Here is a 20832-nt window from a genome sequence, read left to right on the forward strand (position 1 = left end):
TGATACCATTAAAAAAATCTTCAAACAATGTTAATTAAAAATATCGGGAAATATAATTAAATGAATTATGTATAATGATATTTTTTTTAGTTTTTAAAAAGGTCAATCTTTTACAATCTAGGTGATTGCCATTCTAATTAACTTATAATATTATTTTAACAATTTAACAATAACGTATACAATAACTTTATAGTTTTTAAATTATATTATAAAATTCTTACTGTATATAATAAAATGATAGTAATAAATGTATTTTTACTCTTTCTCTATAGTCAATGTAAAAACGAAACGCAAGCTATGTATGACGTAAGCGGTAAAAATAGCTGGATTCGATCACTTTGGTACTTGTTCATTCTCGACTGCTTTAGTCGGAAAATAGTGTTCGGCAGAGTTCGAATATCGTCTTTTTTAGAACGTACTGCAGTGCGCTTGAAGGTTGCGGATATTATTACGGTGATTCGGTCATACGCCGCACTTTGTAACAGCGCTAAGTTAAAATTGGATTGTGTAATTTCCATTACAGTGTTTTAAATTATTCCCAAATTTTTGTGAATTTTATTCATCGATTTCAAAATGTTCAGTGGAATCGCAGGTAAGATGAAAATTTGATGAGGGATTATGAAAAAACTAAAAAAAATTCTAATACTTTTGAGATTCACTTTTTTTATCATTCTTAATATTCAGAAAGTAATTATAAAAACCTTTTTTATAATTATTTCGTATTATGTAAGAATTGTCCGTAGATTAGACTTTCGCTAGAAAAAAGAACCATTATAATATGTATTATAAAAATAACTTAACATGGCTGGAAAAATGCTTACACATTACTAACATAGATAAAAAAGTAGGTTGTAGAGCTAGACTTTAGTTAAAGAATATATCATCTCATTCTCTCCTGACTTGAAACAAAACGCAACAAATTTTTTTTTTTATAAAGCTGTACAAAAACAAGTTATCTAGCACTAATCTAAAGATCATTTATAAATATTTTAATCATCTATTTCACAAGATTTAAAAAGACGGAAATATTTAGTACTAATAGTAACTCTTTTAAGATATCAATCAGATCTCAACAAAATTTTTGGACGAAAACCGGCTCTGAAAAAAAAAAAATAAAGTGACATTTCTAAATGTATAAATTACTTGTATAAAAATGAAATAAGGTCAGTCGTAGGGCAGCTTTCAGATAAGAATTGTTTTGTTCTACACATCCACATGCATGAGTTAATTAGTCCGATGACTCATGATGTCCGTGATTGAAAAAAAAAACAATTGCTTAATAACCATAATCTAGACGTGAATTGTATGAATAATGCCTCACTACGGATCGACGGATCATATCTAGACAGGCAGATATATTGTATATATTTTAATAATCACGAAATAGGAAAAATGTACTACAATATTTTTTTTATATTTTACGTATATATGGAAAGCTTTATTATATTGCTTGCGACTTTATGTACAGTTTTCCTTTAAATGACACTAAAAATATCTCAATGCTTTTTTTTCAACCGACTCTAATCATACTTCTAAAAAGTTTATATATGTATGTATATGAAGTAATTTAATTTTGAAAATATTTAATAAACAAACAATACTTTTTTGTCCAAATTATATAAGGTATTAAATAAAAAATTGTTTAAATATTTTCCATTACGTATTCACGTAAATATTACGTTATAATATACTCGACCCAGTTAAAGTTAAAGTTTCTAGAAACATTTAAAAAACATTAATCACGTTGTTCGTTCTAAAATTGTTAATGCTCTTAATGGCATAGATCTGATAAAATATTCCTATTATAATATAACATAAAATCTTAATTTACAGTTATAAAAATATTTCATATACCAATAATAGTATTTATTGGTGAAGTTTTCCATAGCTGGAGGTTATAAATTTTACTACGCAGTTCCTAATATTGTCACTGTATAAAATCAACAAAGTGTATGAATAAACGAATCACGTACAAAATTAGAAGCTAGTTTCGGTGCCAAGATGATATAAACATGTGTAATGAAATGCATTTAAATATGGAAAAAAAACAGCAACATGGCCGTTTTAAGTATTAATTAATAAAATATCCGATAATCTAAAATGACCTCTGTTTCTGTAATAAAAATTCCAATCGCATAATATGAGGTATTTTTGTTTACTAGGCCTTCACTGTATAAAAAATAAATATAAATTTGGCATAGATTAATGTGAATGTTACCAGCGTATATTTTATAATTGTAGCATATATTTCTATTCTTTAATACATAATAATAAATAAATAAATAAAAATGCACAATTGTGTTTGTAAACTTTTGTCACAATTAACTTATTAAAAGAAATTATTGTATACAATTTATAACAGCCGGAAATGCAGGTATAGATTTTACAGGAGATCTTTTTATCTAAAAAAGAAATCAAAAAATACGATTCAAAGTCACGTCATCAAAAAAATTTTTTTTTTTTACATCCATTGACATTAATATTCTTAAATTTAATTAATATGTATACAAAAATATGTATTCCGTACTGAAAATATCATTCACGGAACACGCCCAGTTCACGCGCACTGACAAAGTTCACGGTCGTTGTATACCACAGACTAACACCGCATTACGACGCATATTTGTATGATTCACTTTGTTTTGTTTTTGCAAATTGATTACGTATATGTTGTTTGACGGTAAACGTATTGATCTGTCATTAATGTCAAATTGAAGGACAAAGAAAACTCCCCATACGAAATTTATTTCTAAACGACCAATGTTATAAACGTGGAATATGTGAGTATACTTATTAGACAGATGCTTTGTCACTTAAAACGAAAACTACTGTATCATTAAAAAAAAATTCCAACTTAAATTTATTTTGAAATTGGTTAAAATATAATGATACGTTTCGTGACGCTCACAACCTGTTGAACAGAGCCTCTGGTATATTACAGACTAAATATATCTCAAGCAGATAGAAATAAATCTAACCGGTTTAAGACCCCGCCATGTACTTACAAGTATACATATAAATTATGTAGTGTACTTTGTTCATGCATATTTATTACAAGAAAATAGAATAATTTATGTATGTATATAAATTCATGTTGTTGCTTGAAATAGATACATAAATACGAACAGGCGCAGCTTAGTAAAAATGTTATCTCAAGTAATAAATTGATTAAGGAAATAATTTAACGACTAGATATTTCTCGCGTAGGTGGTGGACTAGTGAAGTCTTAACCAGACCGCCACATTATAAAACATTGTCTAGAATATGACTCAAATATATTTATAATGATAATCCACATTATTCAAATTCATCATATCTACACTAATTGACATAAATTACATTTTTTTAACCTAAATTATCCATAATAATCCAGTCCATAACACTACATATAAGTTATAACCGATCTTAGAACAATAAAACGAAACGGTTTGTGTATGATGACATCACCAAGGTCGGCTGGTGGGGGCTTCTAATTAAACCTTCGTCTCTTTCATACACACATATGACCAAAGTTAGAACGAGATGGCATATTGAGGAATGCCGCTGCGCACGCTTTGTTTTTTTAAATATATATTTGTAAACAGTTTTATTATGAAATGGTATTAGATTAAACAGTGAAACATTATTATCACAAGTAATCCAATATGTAGCAGCGCCGGTCAATTTCTAAACCACAGATTATATCCTTACTCCTTACGACACTGAAACGTAATACTTAAGAATTTCATAACATAAACAAAGTATTAAGGAACGGATATGTCGGAAATATTCATTAGTATGTTGAGATATTATTAAATTATAAGCTTATTACCGAAAATATTCAATTATATTCCTGTATAAGAATTGTTACGAACATTAGTTTTTTTAATATTCCTTGAGTGACAGATACACCTAATGTTCATAGCTGTCAGTTAATGTGTCAATCTTTGTATTTAACTTAAATATTAAACTAATTCTGTTTGAACACCTGTTCTATGAATTCAGTACATTGTTATTTCAATAAGGTTATTTTTAAATTATCAAAATAACCAATGATGTCTGCTGTAAGGAATGTTCCTGAGGGCTTTTTATTTAATCAACTTATATATTGGAATGAAAATTAATATGTTGTTTTTTTATTACATTTATAAGATGAAATTTTAGCAAATTTTCTAAGGAGGTCCACAAGGGTTATTGGACGAAAAAGCCACATGTAAATTTTTCTTTTTAATACTTTATGCGTAAGAAAGGGAGACTAAATTTGCTTACTACAAAAGTTAGTTATTTATATATCCTTCAATCAGGTTTGTTTGAAAGACATCATTGCCATATTCAACCTCTTTGATAATTTTATACACAGCCGAATTCTTAAAATTCTTTTCCGCAGCAACTTTTATTGGCGCCATCTTAAAATCAATATGATGTGACCTACATTTTGTTGCAAAATCGCATGTTTATTTGTCACGTCAAAACTCATTATGACCGAAGAAATGTTTTGACTTTTGTTTGTTCTGTTACCAAAAATAAGCTTATCAAAAACATTTATTATCTGTCACTGAGTGACGTGTGCGTTTCGTTAATGCTATTTAAATGACAGTCAATTGGTCGCGGACTATTAAGCCCTAATATATTAGATTGCTTTCATTAATGCGTAGGTTCTAACTTTCCCAACAGGAAATGGCTCAGACTGCCGTCTCATGACCTGTATTACAATTTACTTGTTATTGTATTCAACGATAATACCGTTCAAATGAAATTGAATTGTCATATTCATAAAGATTTTCGGATTATAAAGTAAGGAATAAGTCATTTCATTTAAGTGACTTTTACTGTAGGTTGTTATTCATTATTTAGAAATTTCTATCTTTGATGATATATATGTAAAAAATAATATATCGAATTTAATAAAAATAACATACATTCAATTATTTATTAAGGATTTCATTTAATTTGTATATAATATTATAATTTAGAGTTCCCTGCGACGGGTTTCATATTCTTGCAACCCACGACTATCTCGCTGGCAATAGAGAGTCTGATGACAAATAACTTCTAAATCGTTCCAGAGAAATTGCGTCACGATGATGTCATTGTTAGCGTTACACAGGATATAATATACATATATGTTTTATATATTGTTTATATCTTCAAGTCGAATAGATATTACCTTTCTCTCGACCTGACTGTACTCTGTAGCTGTTAACCCTATTGGCTTAGACAGCTTGAAGGGGGGTGGGGGCGTTGGTATAGCGACTATACCAATTATTTTTACTTACTTTAGGTACAACATGTTTGCATAATCACTGTACATACGAAGTATAAAATCATTAAATAATATACGTTAATACTATAAAGAGATAATTTCATGAGTGAAAAACTGGAAACCTACGTATACATAGTTACGAAGCAAACTTGTGGTTACCATTACTAGCGGTATGACGGTCCAGAACTGTCGAATCTATTAATAAAATAAATAGCTAATATTTCGTTTTAATATTCCAAATTTCTATTCTAAGCGTTTGCTAGTGTATGACGTCACTGTTATTCCATAAAGCTTTGTGAGAAACTCTTTCAAACACTTCCAAATTTAAATTATAATGATATGAATTTTCGAAAATGAAAAATGTAGACAGATTATGTTGTTTGAATCATTGGTTTAAAAAAGATCATTTTAGATACTTTTTAAAGGATATTTAGTAAGAGTAATATTTATATGATTTTTCTACTAATATTATAAACGTGTAAGTGAATTAAGTCTTCGTTTTCCATTCAAAAAGATCTATTAAATGTATTTCTAGCTTATATTGTATGAATGTTTAAATTTAAAACAAAGTTACTACTGCTTTTCAAATAACACTACTGAATAAAAATGAGACCCTGGATAAAAATTGTTCCATGATACATTTTTATTACTGAATAACGCTTGTGTAAGTTTCAGTTTTATAAGTGGTATGATAAGGTCGTATTTGGCTTAAGAGATGTCCGTAGAAGGGTCTGAGAAGTCCAGCTTTGTTATATGACACTACATATTTATTCGCCCACATTATAAATTAAGAACAACTCATGTAAATATTTCTTTATCTTTCAACTTTATAATGTTCTAATAAAATTATTCATACTAAAAGTAGAGAAAAATAAGGAAGAACGTGGTATCAAAAATGCTTGAAAAATTTAGTAGACATTTCGTAATAATTTATATACTTCAATGTAAATTTTCACCTATTCAAGATATAATATTTCAAACTTAGGGCCATTTTGTTGACATTAACAACCTCGTAGATTATAGTCGAATTTTTGGTTCAAATTAACTAATTACTGAGATCGTCATAATTTTCTAAAAAAAAAAACATCTCAAATAAATACTCAAACTATGATAAACCTCCACAAAACTTAATAAATAATTCAATAAATCTAGCGACATATCGAAATATTACATAACTCGTTTAGTTCAGTCAGTTAGTTCGGATCGATAGTCTAGACTATGGGCTAGACTGACCCAGACAGACTGGCGGCCGTTAATGGACATGGGGATTATTTCAGAGAACTTTATTTGTAATAAACGGGAGCGGCAATGACAATATATTACATAAACTTAGTTATGGTGCAGTCAAATAAACTTTTATATGCCCTGAGTGTGTTATTTAAGAATTGGTAACTTACATCTGATATAGAAGATTTAATTTACGTATTTTATTATTTTAAGCTTTGATTTAATATCATATATTTATTATCTTTTAATATTATTATAGTTAAATTCATTTATTTTTAGTATTTTGCAATGAATTATCATTTTATTCGTATGATTATATTCTTAATATCAAAATATTAATGAGCTTAATATTTTAAATAATATTCAAATAGAAAATATAGGATGATGAAAACATTAATACAATCGAGATGCGAGCTGGCAACCGCAGTGACATCGTATTAGAGTCGTTTTAACAACTGAGCTATCGTGCCCTTAATCGGCTCTTCATTTTGTTATTTACTTATTTGAGAGTAATTTTTGAATTTTACATTTGCTATGGACATTTATACATTAATTTTTGTATAAATATTTTGATACAAATTCACATATTACTGCAATTGCAAAACGGTTTTTTTTAAATAACCAGATTCAAATGGAATTAATTCCTTATAGGCATATAACACTATATGTATATATTTAGCAAAATTTATTTCAATATTTTTAAATTTGCCATATCAACCAATCACGAACTAAAACCAAGGTCTCAACTGATCCAAGCCTGTTATACGTTATCTCGAGATATTTTTAATCTGTGTAAATATTTACATCTCCACCGAACAATAATCAGGGTTATTAATATCGATAACACATTTATATTGTATCGATAATAATTATAGTATGTTGTTACTACAACTGTTGCAATTATAGTTGCAATTATATCATGTAAGTCATAGACAAGAATTATGTTGGTATTTCCTGTATGGGATACTCAACATGTGTATTCCGATACAAAAGTCTGCTCATATACATTATAATAAAATATTTAACCATAAGTAATACTTTATATTAACCTAAAAGACCTTCACTTCAAGGTTCTATTAACAAATCTATGAATCGTTTGGTGTAAATTACGGTTCTGCTGATGTATTTGTAGATGAAATTTTCATTATCGTCTCCATAATCAAATAATTTATTTTTCAACGTCTAGTACGTTGAAAGGTTAGGTCAACTATCCTTAAGTTTTGCATTTGGATACTACATACGTAGCGTTAACAATTTTTAATCGATAAATATTCTTATTTTACAATATAAAGGTATGTGAATAAAAACGGTAATGTCGTATGAAATCAGCCAGTCTTTGTGCAGTAATTTATTAATGTCAATCTTCTGACATCTGTCAAAAGTAATATTAGAGACTAAGAAGTAACTTATCAATTTGCGATGCATTGAGTGCGTAGATAATAATAGTAAATTATTTTCACACTACGAAATTGTAGCACACATATATTCTGGTTCGTGCCAAAACTATCAAGTTCGAAACAATATATTTGGAAATGCAAATATATAAACTGCAAAGTAAAATACTTGTAAAGTACCTAATTATAGATCGAAATTGGACCAACGTGCTCTTTTGACACTAGTGCAAATGACTGTCAAGATTTGTACTTAACTACCATTGATTTTATATATTTCTTTTGAATAAAATATGTATGGGATGAATACGACTCGGTCTTTGCTTTAATGTTTTATAAAAGATTACAAATTTTTTATGGAATTAAAATTGAAAAAAAAATAGTAGGATTCCTTTTTTGAGTTTCACCTATTATGATTTCCTAAAATACCTATCGTAATATAATGTTATATCAATCGGATTTATTTTAAAACTAACTTCGCCAATTTATAACTTACAAATATGGTTGACGCAAAGCCGGTTTAAAACCACGGTCACTGTTCTTACTTATCCATAAACGTATAATATGATTCTGACCATCTGGGATATTTTTTTAAATTTTTCGCTATTTCCACAGAGAATTACATATATATTATACATTTTATTCATATATAGTTAGTGTTAAATAAGACCATGTAATTATTTATCACATACAGAAGCTTCGATTGAATGCATGATATAAGACATAACTCATTTTAAAGTAGGTATCTAGTTATCAACAATAGAACTATCAACCTTGCATGTTAAATTAAGACATTCTAACATTGCACGTAAGTTGTATCATAAGAGTACATTGTCGGTTAGTTATAGTCTCATTAGATGTATCTGGCATGGACTGTAGGTTTGTTGTATTTTGACTATAATATGTGAAATGGACTGTAAATCATTAAACTATTTATATTTCCATGCATTCCGATAGACAAGAATCTCGGTGAGTTTTTATTATCTCAATTTTATTTCACATTGTCCCACCTCTGAATTATATTTCAATATTTTATCACATAAAAGTAAATGACGTGTGCTCAAGCTACTGGTGTAGAAAATATCGATTATTCTTTAATGTGAATTATTCTAATATATTATGCCAAAGAATTTACGGCAATATTAAATATATTTAAAAAATATGTTACAAAAATATTAATATAAAAACTAACCTAATTTTTTGAGTTTTGTGTTGTCTTAAATTTAAGTAATATTATTTATCTGTTGCACAAACATTTTCAAGTAAAAACTTCTTGTTTCGTGTGTTTGGTATAACTCAAGTTCAAGCATACACGATTTTATTGACCAGTAAAAGGGGGTTGGGTTGGGAGGAGAGAATTTAATATAGTATTTGACGGACAGAGTAAAACAATCACACGATCAATAAGTAAGTGTGGAATTATGTAGCACAGCAACGCTTAAACCATACTGGCAGAGTTTATATATATATTATATGAAATTAAGACTTTTATAACAACGAATAGAAAGGTCTAATTTTTTTCAACGCATTTCATAAACCATATATTTTATTTCTTTTATACTAACCGTCATAAAATTCCACGGTGTTGTAAAAAGTAGGAAATTTTTTTTTTTTTGGTGGTGAATTCTAATGTTAATGTGTTTTGTTACGTGTGAATAAAATTATTGGAATAATCATAAAGGTCGTTTAGTCGACTTTCATTTACTTTTTATACTGAATCATAGGAAGTAGGCTGGTAGTATTTATTTTCTGCGCAGAATTAATGTCTCAGGGCAAGCAGTTTGTACAAAGTTGTGAAATAAAATTGACTATTAATGAAGATAAAGTTTAGTTAAAGCCTAATTGAAATCAGCTTCACGTGTTGATCAAAATTTTTTTATACCTAACGATGTTTCAAAAACTATTTCGATTATGATTGAGTTGCAATCACAATGCTTATGAATAAACCGCTAATAATAAAGAATTAAAACGTTTTTCTGTAATATATATATATATATGTATAAGTAAGTTCTGAGGAAAAAATATGTTTATAATGAACCATTGTAGGTTAAATAAGATTCTGTACATATAGTTTTTGTGATATTAAAATATATTTATTCAAATATAACATAACGTTTGTAAAAAGAAGTAACTTATTAATACAATGTGAATAAAAAAAATATTTTCAAAGGTGCATTCCGAAGCATCGGTGAAAAGACTGCTTCGCTCTTCGAAAAAAAGAAGAAAGATGTGGAACAGATCGCCCAAGAGAAGGCAGCAGAAGCAGCTCACGTCGTAGAAGAACAGGTGAAGAAGACTGGAGAACTTGTGAGCGGCGCGGAGAAAAACGCTGCTGAAGCTGCCGATACTGGTAAGAGAAAATCAATAGTTTTTTATCGAGATATAACACCTTTGCGAGAATTCATTTAAATGAAACTAATAATGATGATTGTTGATGCAAACTAACTGAAACCTCGGGAGTATGTAGTTTTTAAAAATAATGAAATACGCGTAGTAATCCGTAAATATTGGTTTGATTTAATTGTTTTGTGTACACATCCAAAAACGATGAAATAATAATATGACATTCAAATCGTATTACGTGTATTAAATGAATTGAATATAATGAAAACAGAGCTTAGTCTATTTATAATTTTATAAATGAGTGCAGTAAAATAATAAGTTGGAACGCGTCCATTTTATAATGAATTTTCGAGAGCTATTTAAAGTACTCGCACAACCGGTTGACTATAATCATATTGATAAAGTTTCCCACGTTTTTTTTTATACAATAAACAACATTCCCTGAGAGGCTTTTTATAAGATTATTTAGATAAAATTGTAAATTAATATATACATATATTTCTATCAAAATCACTAACTACCCTGGTAAAAGATTTCTTAGTTCTTCGATTTAAATTTGCTATTTGAATGTTGTAAATATATTTTTTACAAACGACCAAAAATAAACTGTAACGAAATAATTCCCTATAACTTTGAAAAGGACATAAAATGGCAATATATATTTATATGTACATTACCCATTATGTTTTATGTACAAACTTTAAGATTTTTTACTTACAAGTCTTATTACAACGCTATTATTATCTGCAATGCAAACCACATAAAGATACCTTAGCTTTATATTTAATACTATAAATGTATTTTTGTTGAATATGTACCTAATCATAACTTGTACTACCAGCTGCGAATGTGAGGAATTCTGCTATCGACGCTCTCGATAAGGAGTTGGGGAAGGTGGCGCTAGCTGCTGGCGAGGCGAAGGACGCTGCTAGCAAGGCTGTAGCTGATGGAAAGAAGGTTGTCGACACTACCAAAGGTAACCCTATCAAAAACACAGGTTTCTGCATTGCCTCAACCCTCTCCGCAGTTAGTACCAACAGACTAAAAACAAAAATCAGTTTCTAATTTAAATACCTACGTCTGTATTATTATATGTGAAAAATCATGATTGAAAACTATAAAACTGTCAGTCTTTAGTCTGATGATACTCCGTGGTTAGGGCCCTGACGTCATAAATATTGTATATTAATAAACCTGTCCCGTATATCATGTGGACTATCGCGAGTATTCATTTAAATAAAAAATATATTTTCGGATTTATTACGCGTGGTCACGGTTGCTGCAAGGTAACCGAAACGTCGCGTCGTGAGTATGTTATTAAAATAATAAAAAAACGCGTAGTAAATACGAAAGTATTAGGTTTATTTAAGTGTCTCGTATATTTTTGTTCCGTGTTACATATTCAGCGGAATAAAATATACATTTCGTATATACATATATAGTTATAGTACAAGTGAATCTTTTTAAACGGACAACACTCTGTACCATTAGTATCAAATGAAACACAGACAGTTACAGGTATTCCATTTAAATACCTAAGTTGGTAACGTCTGGGCACTGTAGTGTAAACAGGTAACTAACTATACGTGTTCAGTTCACGTTAGAACTTAGAGAAATATTACAGACTTGTCAAACAATGTACTGTATTTAAAACTCAGGTTCCGAAGACATTATTTATTATATTTTATTAAAATAAAATCTATTTATATGCGTATTTTATGAGATTGTGAAAGAATCGTTATCGTCGAGACGTCCGCGTCGCTCTGAAAACTATGAGGTCACAGGTCGGTCAGCGACGTTCGCGTACGTTAAATGCATTTAAATTTAACTTTATAATTCAATAGCATGTATACCGAACAGTTTATATTATAAACATTTATTCTCCAATCTCCATAGAATGTAACATTAAGTTTTTCATCATTTTTTTTTATTGTAATTTTATTTAATATTATTGAAATGGTATCGGACATTGACATCTTAAGTATTTGGTAGTTTTTTTTTTAATTTTTTTGTTAAGTTTTTTTTTGTTTTATTTTCGTTGCTTAGACACTATTGCTACAACTGTTGATAGCACAAAGAAAGCTGCGGAGTCCGCGTACAACAGCACAAAAGGTCGGTATTCATCATATAATATTATTGTCGCACATTTTGTATCTATACATATGCAAATACTATAACTAACTCATGTGTAAAAACTTAGTCGTATAGTTATGAAACAATACTTCTTTGTACTTGAAAATTCCTTCTGAATGCTTCATATTATTTAACAGGTAACGGCAAATTACACTATTAAGCATGTTTAACTTTCCTTAGTAAAAACGTATTCTGTAGATAAATGTATTTAGAAGTTCGCTTCTGTTTCACTGGTAATCAATTAGACCTTATATATATATATATATATATATATATATATATATATATATATATATAAAATCTATGATGTTTTTTTTAATTTTGTTTTGTTAAATTTTATGCTACTAAAGGTTCTATAAATTCTCATTGATCTAAGATATTATATATCTATTTTGATAAGTAGAACATTGACATTAAACTATTGTAGATACAGTCGCAAGTTCAGTTCAGTCCGCTGTAGATACAACACAAAAAACAGCTCAATCAGCTTTAGATACAGGAAAGTCTTATGCAGCTAGTGCTAAAGGTATTATACATTATCATCTATCTGAAATAAGTCATAGCTATCTCAAGAAAGAGCAGCCTTATAATTTGATATCGAACAATTGTAGATACAGTCGCAAGTTCAGTTCAGTCCGCTGTAGATACAACACAAAAAACAGCTCAGTCAGCTTTAGATACAGGAAAGTCTTATGCTGCTAGTGCTAAAGGTATTATACATTTAAAATCTGAAATATGTCATTACTATTTCAAGAAGAAAAAAGTTTATGGTTTGATATTAAACAATTGTAGATACAGTCGCAAGTTCAGTTCAGTCCGCTGTAGATACAACACAAAAAACAGCTCAGTCAGCTTTAGATACAGGAAAGTCTTATGCAGCTAGTGCTAAAGGTATTATACATTATCATCTATCTGAAATAAGTCATAGCTATCTCAAGAAAGAGCAGCCTTATAATTTGATATTGAACAATTGTAGATACAGTCGCAAGTTCAGTTCAGTCCGCTGTAGATACAACACAAAAAACAGCTCAGTCAGCTTTAGAAACAGGAAAGTCTTACGCTGCTAGTGCTAAAGGTATTATACATTTAAATCTATTTGAAAAATGTCATAACTATTTCAAGAAGAAAAAAATTTATGATTTGATATTAAACAATTGTAGATACAGTCGCAAGTTCAGTTCAGTCCGCTGTAGATACAACACAAAAAACAGCTCAGTCAGCTTTAGAAACAGGAAAGTCTTACGCTGCTAGTGCTAAAGGTATTATACATTTAAAATCTGAAATATGTCATTACTATTTCAAGAAGAAAAAAGTTTATGATTTGATATTGAACAATTGTAGATACAGTTGCAAGTTCAGTTCAGTCGGCTGTAGATACAACACAAAAAACTGCCCAATCAGCTTTAGATACTGGAAAGTCTTATGCTGCTAGTGCTAAAGGTATTATACATTATCATCTATCTGAAATAGGACATAGCTATTTCAAAAAAGAGCAGACTTATAATCTGATATTGAACAGTTGTAGATACAGTCGCAAGTTCAGTTCAGTCCGCTGTAGATACAACACAAAAAACAGCTCAGTCAGCTTTAGATACAGGAAAGTCTTATGCAGCTAGTGCTAAAGGTATTATACATTATCATCTATCTGAAATAAGTCATAGCTATCTCAAGAAAGAGCAGCCTTATAATTTGATATTGAACAATTGTAGATACAGTCGCTAGCTCAGTTCAGTCCGCTGTAGATACAACACAAAAAACAGCTCAGTCAGCTTTAGAAACAGGAAAGTCTTACGCTGCTAGTGCTAAAGGTATTATACATTTAAAATCTGAAATATGTCATTACTATTTCAAGAAGAAAAAAGTTTATGATTTGATATTGAACAATTGTAGATACAGTCGCAAGTTCAGTACAGTCCGCTGTAGATACAACACAAAAAACAGCTCAGTCAGCTTTAGAAACAGGGAAGTCTTATGCAGCTAGTGCTAAAGGTATTATACATTATCATCTATCTAAAATAGGTCATAGCTATCTCAAGAAAGAGCAGACTTATAATTTGATATTGAACAATTGTAGATACAGTCGCTAGCTCAGTTCAGTCCGCTGTAGATACAACACAAAAAACAGCTCAGTCAGCTTTAGATACAGGAAAGTCTTATGCAGCTAGTGCTAAAGGTATTATACATTATCATCTATCTGAAATAAGTCATAGCTATCTCAAGAAAGAGCAGCCTTATAATTTGATATTGAACAATTGTAGATACAGTCGCTAGCTCAGTTCAGTCCGCTGTAGATACAACACAAAAAACAGCTCAGTCAGCTTTAGAAACAGGAAAGTCTTACGCTGCTAGTGCTAAAGGTATTATACATTTAAATCTTTTTGAAATATGTCATAACTATTTCAAGAAGAAAAAAATTTATGATTTGATATTGAACAATTGTAGATACAGTCGCAAGTTCAGTACAGTCCGCTGTAGATACAACACAAAAAACAGCTCAGTCAGCTTTAGAAACAGGGAAGTCTTATGCAGCTAGTGCTAAAGGTATTATACATTATCATCTATCTAAAATAGGTCATAGCTATCTCAAGAAAGAGCAGACTTATAATTTGATATTGAACAATTGTAGATACAGTAGCAAGTTCAGTTCAGTCCGCTGTAGATACAACACAAAAAACAGCTCAGTCAGCTTTAGAAACAGGAAAGTCTTACGCTGCTAGTGCTAAAGGTATTATACATTTAAAATCTGAAATATGTCATTACTATTTCAAGAAGAAAAAAGTTTATGATTTGATATTGAACAATTGTAGATACAGTTGCAAGTTCAGTTCAGTCGGCTGTAGATACAACACAAAAAACTGCCCAATCAGTTGCAGACACTAGTAAGAATTATGTTACTAGTGCACAAGGTATAATTTTCTGTTTATATATGTTTTATTCTGTGTTTTAATAACAATATTTAACCCATTTATTTAACTTTATGTTTTTTGTTTTAAATAACTTTATAAAGGGCTTTATTTATAACATGTGACATTGTTGGATTTCTAAATATTACTTAAGTCCAACAAATATGAATCTATTAACTTGAAGAAAAACATTTTCTGTTTCATGGCATTTCATAAATTCGTATTATCATTTCAGTTTTATTCAGTACATATGTCTATATTTAACTGCTAAGTGTGTTTGTGTGTCTAATTGTGCGTATTTGTTACAAAATAAGTAGATTCAGCGCAAAATACATTTCAATCTGTTCTGGATTATTCAAAGAGCTATGCTTCCACCGCTTTAGATCTCGGAAAATCATACTACGATTACACTAAAGGTTTGCTTATTTAAAAATGGCTTCATTAGTTTTGCTGTTTTTCCTACAGCTATAACCACGAGTTACATGTTCTTTAATTATTTTAGATTCAGTATCAAGTACGGTAGATAGTACAAAGAAAGCTGCACAAAATACGGTTGAAACTGGAAAGACATATGTTGATTCAGCCAAAGGTAAAACAAAATATAATTTTGATATAAATTTACAACGCTATGTCCAAAAAAAAGACGTACTGAAAGTAAAAAAATATATTTTTATGTTTCAAGCTATGATCTATTGGACAGTAGCTCTTAGAGAGGTAAAATTCTACATATATATGTGTTTAAGATAGTTGCCATACATATAATTCCCTGACATTTATAGATACCGTAGCTAGCACTGTTCATACGACCGTAGATAGCACTAAAAACTTAGCTGCATCAGCATTAGATAAGGGTTCCTCATTGATCGGTGGTGTCAAAGGTACAATGAAGTCGATTATCAATGTGCTAATAAAATTCAGACATTATGCATGCACTCCATTTTTATTTTATAGATACTGTAGCAAGCACTGTCAATGCAACCGTAGACACAACCAAAAACGTAGCTTCTTCAGCTGTAGACAAAGGTTCATCTGTCGTTGGAAGTATTAAAGGTGTATCATTATTAGAAACTGCCAAAGGTATATAGCCTGATCCGTTATGTACATATGATTTAAATCATATGCATGTATATAAAACGCATTTAATTATTGTAGACGCTCTGGCAAATTCTGTTAGCACAACTATAGATACCACTAAGAACGTAGCATCCACTGCCGTTGATAAAGGCTCCTCGCTAGTAAATGCAGCGAAAGGTATGCTGTGTGATTTATTAGTGATTTTTAAATAAAATTATTTGTAAAGGATGTATAATTTTGTAGAATCTGTTGCGACTTCTGTAGAAACAGCTAAGAATGTAGCGGCATCGACCTTTGACAAAGGTATATCAATAGCTGGCAGCGCTAAAGGTAGCTAGTACTTCAGATACACTTTAAGCTAGTGATGTTTGAGTAATGTTATTTAATTATTATTATTATTTTATATAGACACAGTAGTCAGCACAGTCCAATCCACAGTAGATACAACAAAAAATGTCGCATCCGAAGTTGCTGACAAGAGCGTATCAATAGTCGATTCAGCGAAAGGTATAGCTTGTTATTATTTGACCTCTGTTTAGACCCTACGTGTATTAGCATTGTTTTTATTTTGTAGACACATTAGCGAGCACAATAGATACGACCAAAAATGTAGCGAGCTCAGTTGTTGATAAAGGTATCTCATTAGTCGGCGCTGCTAAAGGTATAGAGTTGTCTTGGAAATACTCAAATCATTGGACTCGCCTCTTATATATTTTTTGGTTATTGTAGATACGGTCTCAAACACTATCCATTCTACTATAGACACGTCAAAGTCTGTTGCATCATCAGCAACCGATAAAGGGTCGTCTTTATTAGGAGCTGCTAAAGGTACATCAATATTTAAAATCAATATATCGAATAAGTTTTAATACTATTCAATATTATATCATTATTAATTAGATACAGTCGCGAGCACAATAGACACTACAAAGAATGTGGCTTCATCAGCCATTGGTAGAGGTCTCACACTCGCTGGCGTTGCTAAAGGTGCGTTAGAAATATTCATTAAGACGATAAAACAAATAGTTCATTACAATTTATTAGATAAATATAATAGTATCAATAAAATAAAATTGTTTTATTCGCTGTTGTAATTTAGACTCTGTATCGAATAACTCTCAAAGAACAATAGGCGGTACAAAGAATAAAGCATTTTCAGTCTATGATGAAAGCGCTTGAGTAGTTTCTAGTGTTGAGCTATCAGTTGTAGCTTTAATATGAAAGATCGGTGTAAAATGTTTACTTATATATTTTTTTATATTTTGTACATAAGTAGTTATTAGGTAGTGTTGCATGTAATAATACGAAGCACTCGCATGACGTCGCATATTAATTTTTCTATTGTAAATGCATTGCAATACATTGTAGATACAGTAAAAACTTCGGTGGAGGAAGCGAGCGGGGAGGCTGATAAGGCAAAAAATATTCTTGATAACACAGAAGGTACAATGTTCACTATACGCTTATATTCTTGACTAACATTTTCATATTAAGGTGAGTACAATTTAAATAGCTTTTTATTTTGTATTGTTTTGTTTTGTTATTATATAGTTTTGTTAAATTTTAAGTTTTTTTTGTACACATTCCCAATTTATATATTTTTGCTCGAGTCGGAAATCAATGATGAATATTAATATGCGTTTACTTATATTAGGGCGGAACGTCTTAAAACAGTGTAAAAAAGTGATGTAATTCCCGACTTATATGTTAATTAATATTAATGTATGATCACCCGTTCTTTGACGTATACTTATATTGTAAAATGACTGTGTATGCATTCAATAATAGTTGTTTTCTTTGTAAATGTGTTATTTTTCTTAAATATGGCTACACTGACACTGAAATCATGGAATATGTTGTCAATGTCAACGAAGCATGAATTGCAACGGATTACCGAATAAGGATTTTGTTTCATAGACTAATGGCGTCTTTTTATAAGATTACAGTTATATTTTTACCTGTTTACATCTTGATATTGATTGTTTAATTTTAACAATTTAACAAAGTTTTTTTGTTATAAAGCTGTGACTCTTAATATTGAGATAAAAAAAATCTCACGAAACCGTATCATTATTGGATGCTGGAAATAAACATGTGCCAATGTGAATTTCTTTTTGGAGTTGCCATTTTTCACAGATAAAAAAACACTATCTTTTTTATTTACAGCATTTAATGTTTACGTTTTAAAAATAATGGATATTATAAAAAAAAAATGCTTTTGGTTTAAAGTATTAACAGTAGACATTTAAAAATCTTAACGAAAAACTATTTAAATTAACAAAATACAAGTAGAGCCAAGTTCTAATTGTGTGATTGAAAGTAAACGAACCTATTAACATTTTGCCGTTGAAATTTTAAATTATTTATAAAATATAATGTTTTCACAGATACGATCAACACCACTGTGGACACAACTAAGAAAGCTGCTGAAGAGGCTAAGGAGAAGGCTAGACTTGCCGCCGAAGCAGCGAAAGAAGAAGCTAAGAGAGCAGCCAGTAAGAAACTTGTTGTATACAACCAGTATTAATAGAGATAGTATGCGAAAGTTCCTTAGTTATTTCTTTAACTTAATCAAAGTAGAGTATGGGTAGCGTTAGTAATACTTAATGTAAATAAATCTGCACTGAAATACATATTCTCTTAGTGTTACATTTGAGTCTCAAATTTTTGTTTAACTTGACCTAGATGCTGCTATCGAAGAATCGAAGAAGGCAGCGGAGAAAGCGGCAGCGGACGCGTCCAATGCTGTGAACAGCACAGTTGACAATACTCTGAAGCGTGTCGAGAACGCAGCCGATCAAGGTTTGAAGAACGCCAGCCAAGTCGTAGACGCTAAGATCAAGGACGCCGACAAATACTTGAACGATAAACGCGAATCGGTAAATACTATGACTCACTCACTAGTTTAGGTTTTATTGTTACTGGTACTGATTGAAAAATATGTTATTAAATTGGAAAGTTATGTTAAAATGTATAAATCTATTAATTAGTACTCGTAGTTTAGGTAGATAAGTTTATCGGTAATACATTAAAAAAATATATGAATAATTTTATTCGATTAAAAGTATCGATTATGCATCAACTTAATAAATCGATAATTTTACAGCTGGTATCAAACTTATCTCATGCTGCCCACGATGGGGCAGAGGGTGCTGCGGGCCTTCTCAGTAAGGGACTGGCCGCCTTCCCCAAGTAAATCATCCAATCCACCACTGACCCCGCTACCATCACCTGGGAAACTTGATAACATATTGTATATAATATAAACATGATAATAAAATACAAATATATTATATAGTATTTTATAATAGATATTAATCAAAATAAATACAAATTACCGATTTAAAGTTTCCCAACCCTATTTGTTGATATTCAGCGGTGTATTTTTATCGAATGCTATAAATTGTTTTGTTAGATTAAACATTCACTAGCACTTTTTATTCGTCAAATTATTTAAAATACGTACGTATGAATATTTTGTTTTTGATTATAATTCATATAACAACAATTTCAAAATAATGTCAAATCTGACACTCGTGTCAAATGTAGTTTCGTAATTTGCGTCATTATTTTCTAAGAGCACTTATACGTTTTAAAAATATATTTAATTTAAGTCACAATTTTACTGTTCATTTATATTGTAAATAGTGTAAGTTATTATAGATATATAGATTTTATTTTGCATTTGGTGTGCATTTTAATGTGACAAAACTCGCTTCGCGTTTACCGTCCATGTTGCCTTTATAGGAACAAGGTTGCTGTAGTACAGCAACGGAATTAATCGGTCTATATACTAACTAGATACATTACATAAACTTTTCAGAATTTAATAAATAAAAGTATAGAGTCAGAAAAATTATGAACATGCCTTATATACTACGATATATTTTTATAGTATATATATATATCAATGTGTTCAGAGCAGCAAAATATTTTTTATGCACAGGTTTGTAAATGTTATCTTGCTGTTGCTTATTAGACTTATAATTAATAATTTTGCGTCTAAATATCTTGTAATATGTTAACTATCTACAGTTATCGTATCTGTTATTTAGCTCTGTTATTGTTATATACAATATAAATGTTCGTATTTTTTTTTGTTAAGATTTTTCTGAATATTGTATTTTTCGTCATCTCCGTGTTATTTAATAAATGCATTACCATCCTTTGAGACGTTTTATTCCAACCACATAACCAAACCATTAAAATGAATACTTTCTATTGAATTAAAAGTAAAAGAATCTATCAATTTAGAATTTGCATTATCTTAATCTAATAATAATGAAAATTATTTCAATGATTGACTAGATAGTTAAAAGCCCTGGCTTTTAAAAAAAAATTGCAATAAAGCTAACATGCACGAGTATTTCTATTTTCGTTTAAATAAATTCAAAATTAAGACTATATTTGAAAAACAATAGTCACTCAATCTTAAAGTCAACAAATTAACTGTACATTAGCACTTGTCCTCGTAAAAGTTGCTCACAGCCGAAGTTTAAGAGATAATTCTAAATTATAT

The 20832-nt window shown here is 29.8% G+C and overlaps 1 protein-coding gene across 23 annotated transcripts; it reads left to right on the forward strand.

The window, feature by feature from the left end:
• The first annotated feature begins 350 nt into the window (after positions 1–350).
• LOC116769935 (perilipin-4) lies at positions 351–20479 on the forward strand. Of its 23 annotated transcripts, XM_061527915.1 has the most exons (33): positions 352–592; positions 8818–8829; positions 10031–10210; positions 11045–11179; positions 12250–12315; positions 12764–12862; positions 12948–13046; positions 13129–13227; positions 13313–13411; positions 13497–13595; positions 13678–13776; positions 13862–13960; positions 14046–14144; positions 14227–14325; positions 14411–14509; positions 14595–14693; positions 14779–14877; positions 14963–15061; positions 15144–15242; positions 15557–15655; positions 15742–15828; positions 16019–16117; positions 16191–16316; positions 16392–16490; positions 16557–16643; positions 16722–16820; positions 16888–16974; positions 17043–17141; positions 17214–17300; positions 17682–17756; positions 18701–18808; positions 18999–19192; positions 19420–20479. In XM_061527915.1, exons 1-33 carry the CDS (start codon positions 574–576, stop codon positions 19507–19509), a joined length of 3234 nt encoding a protein of 1077 aa, XP_061383899.1. In that variant the 5' UTR covers positions 352–573; the 3' UTR covers positions 19510–20479. The 23 variants fall into 23 exon arrangements, with proteins under 23 accessions (XP_061383901.1, XP_061383899.1, XP_061383910.1 ...); XM_061527917.1 differs by lacking the exon at positions 17214–17300 and having other exon boundaries at positions 351–592; XM_061527926.1 differs by lacking the exon at positions 16019–16117.
• The last annotated feature ends 353 nt before the right edge of the window (positions 20480–20832 follow it).

The sequence above is a fragment of the Danaus plexippus genome, assembly GCF_018135715.1.
Source record: "Danaus plexippus chromosome 13 unlocalized genomic scaffold, MEX_DaPlex mxdp_15, whole genome shotgun sequence".
Taxonomy (NCBI): Eukaryota; Metazoa; Arthropoda; class Insecta; order Lepidoptera; family Nymphalidae; genus Danaus; species Danaus plexippus.

Coding starts and splice junctions, on each gene's coding strand:
- LOC116769935 (XM_061527915.1), top strand. Junction 10,211..11,044: donor TGCTGAAGCTGCCGATACTG/GTAAGAGAAAAT, acceptor TTGTACTACCAG/CTGCGAATGTGAGGAATTCT. Junction 14,510..14,594: donor TTATGCAGCTAGTGCTAAAG/GTATTATACATT, acceptor GAACAATTGTAG/ATACAGTCGCTAGCTCAGTT.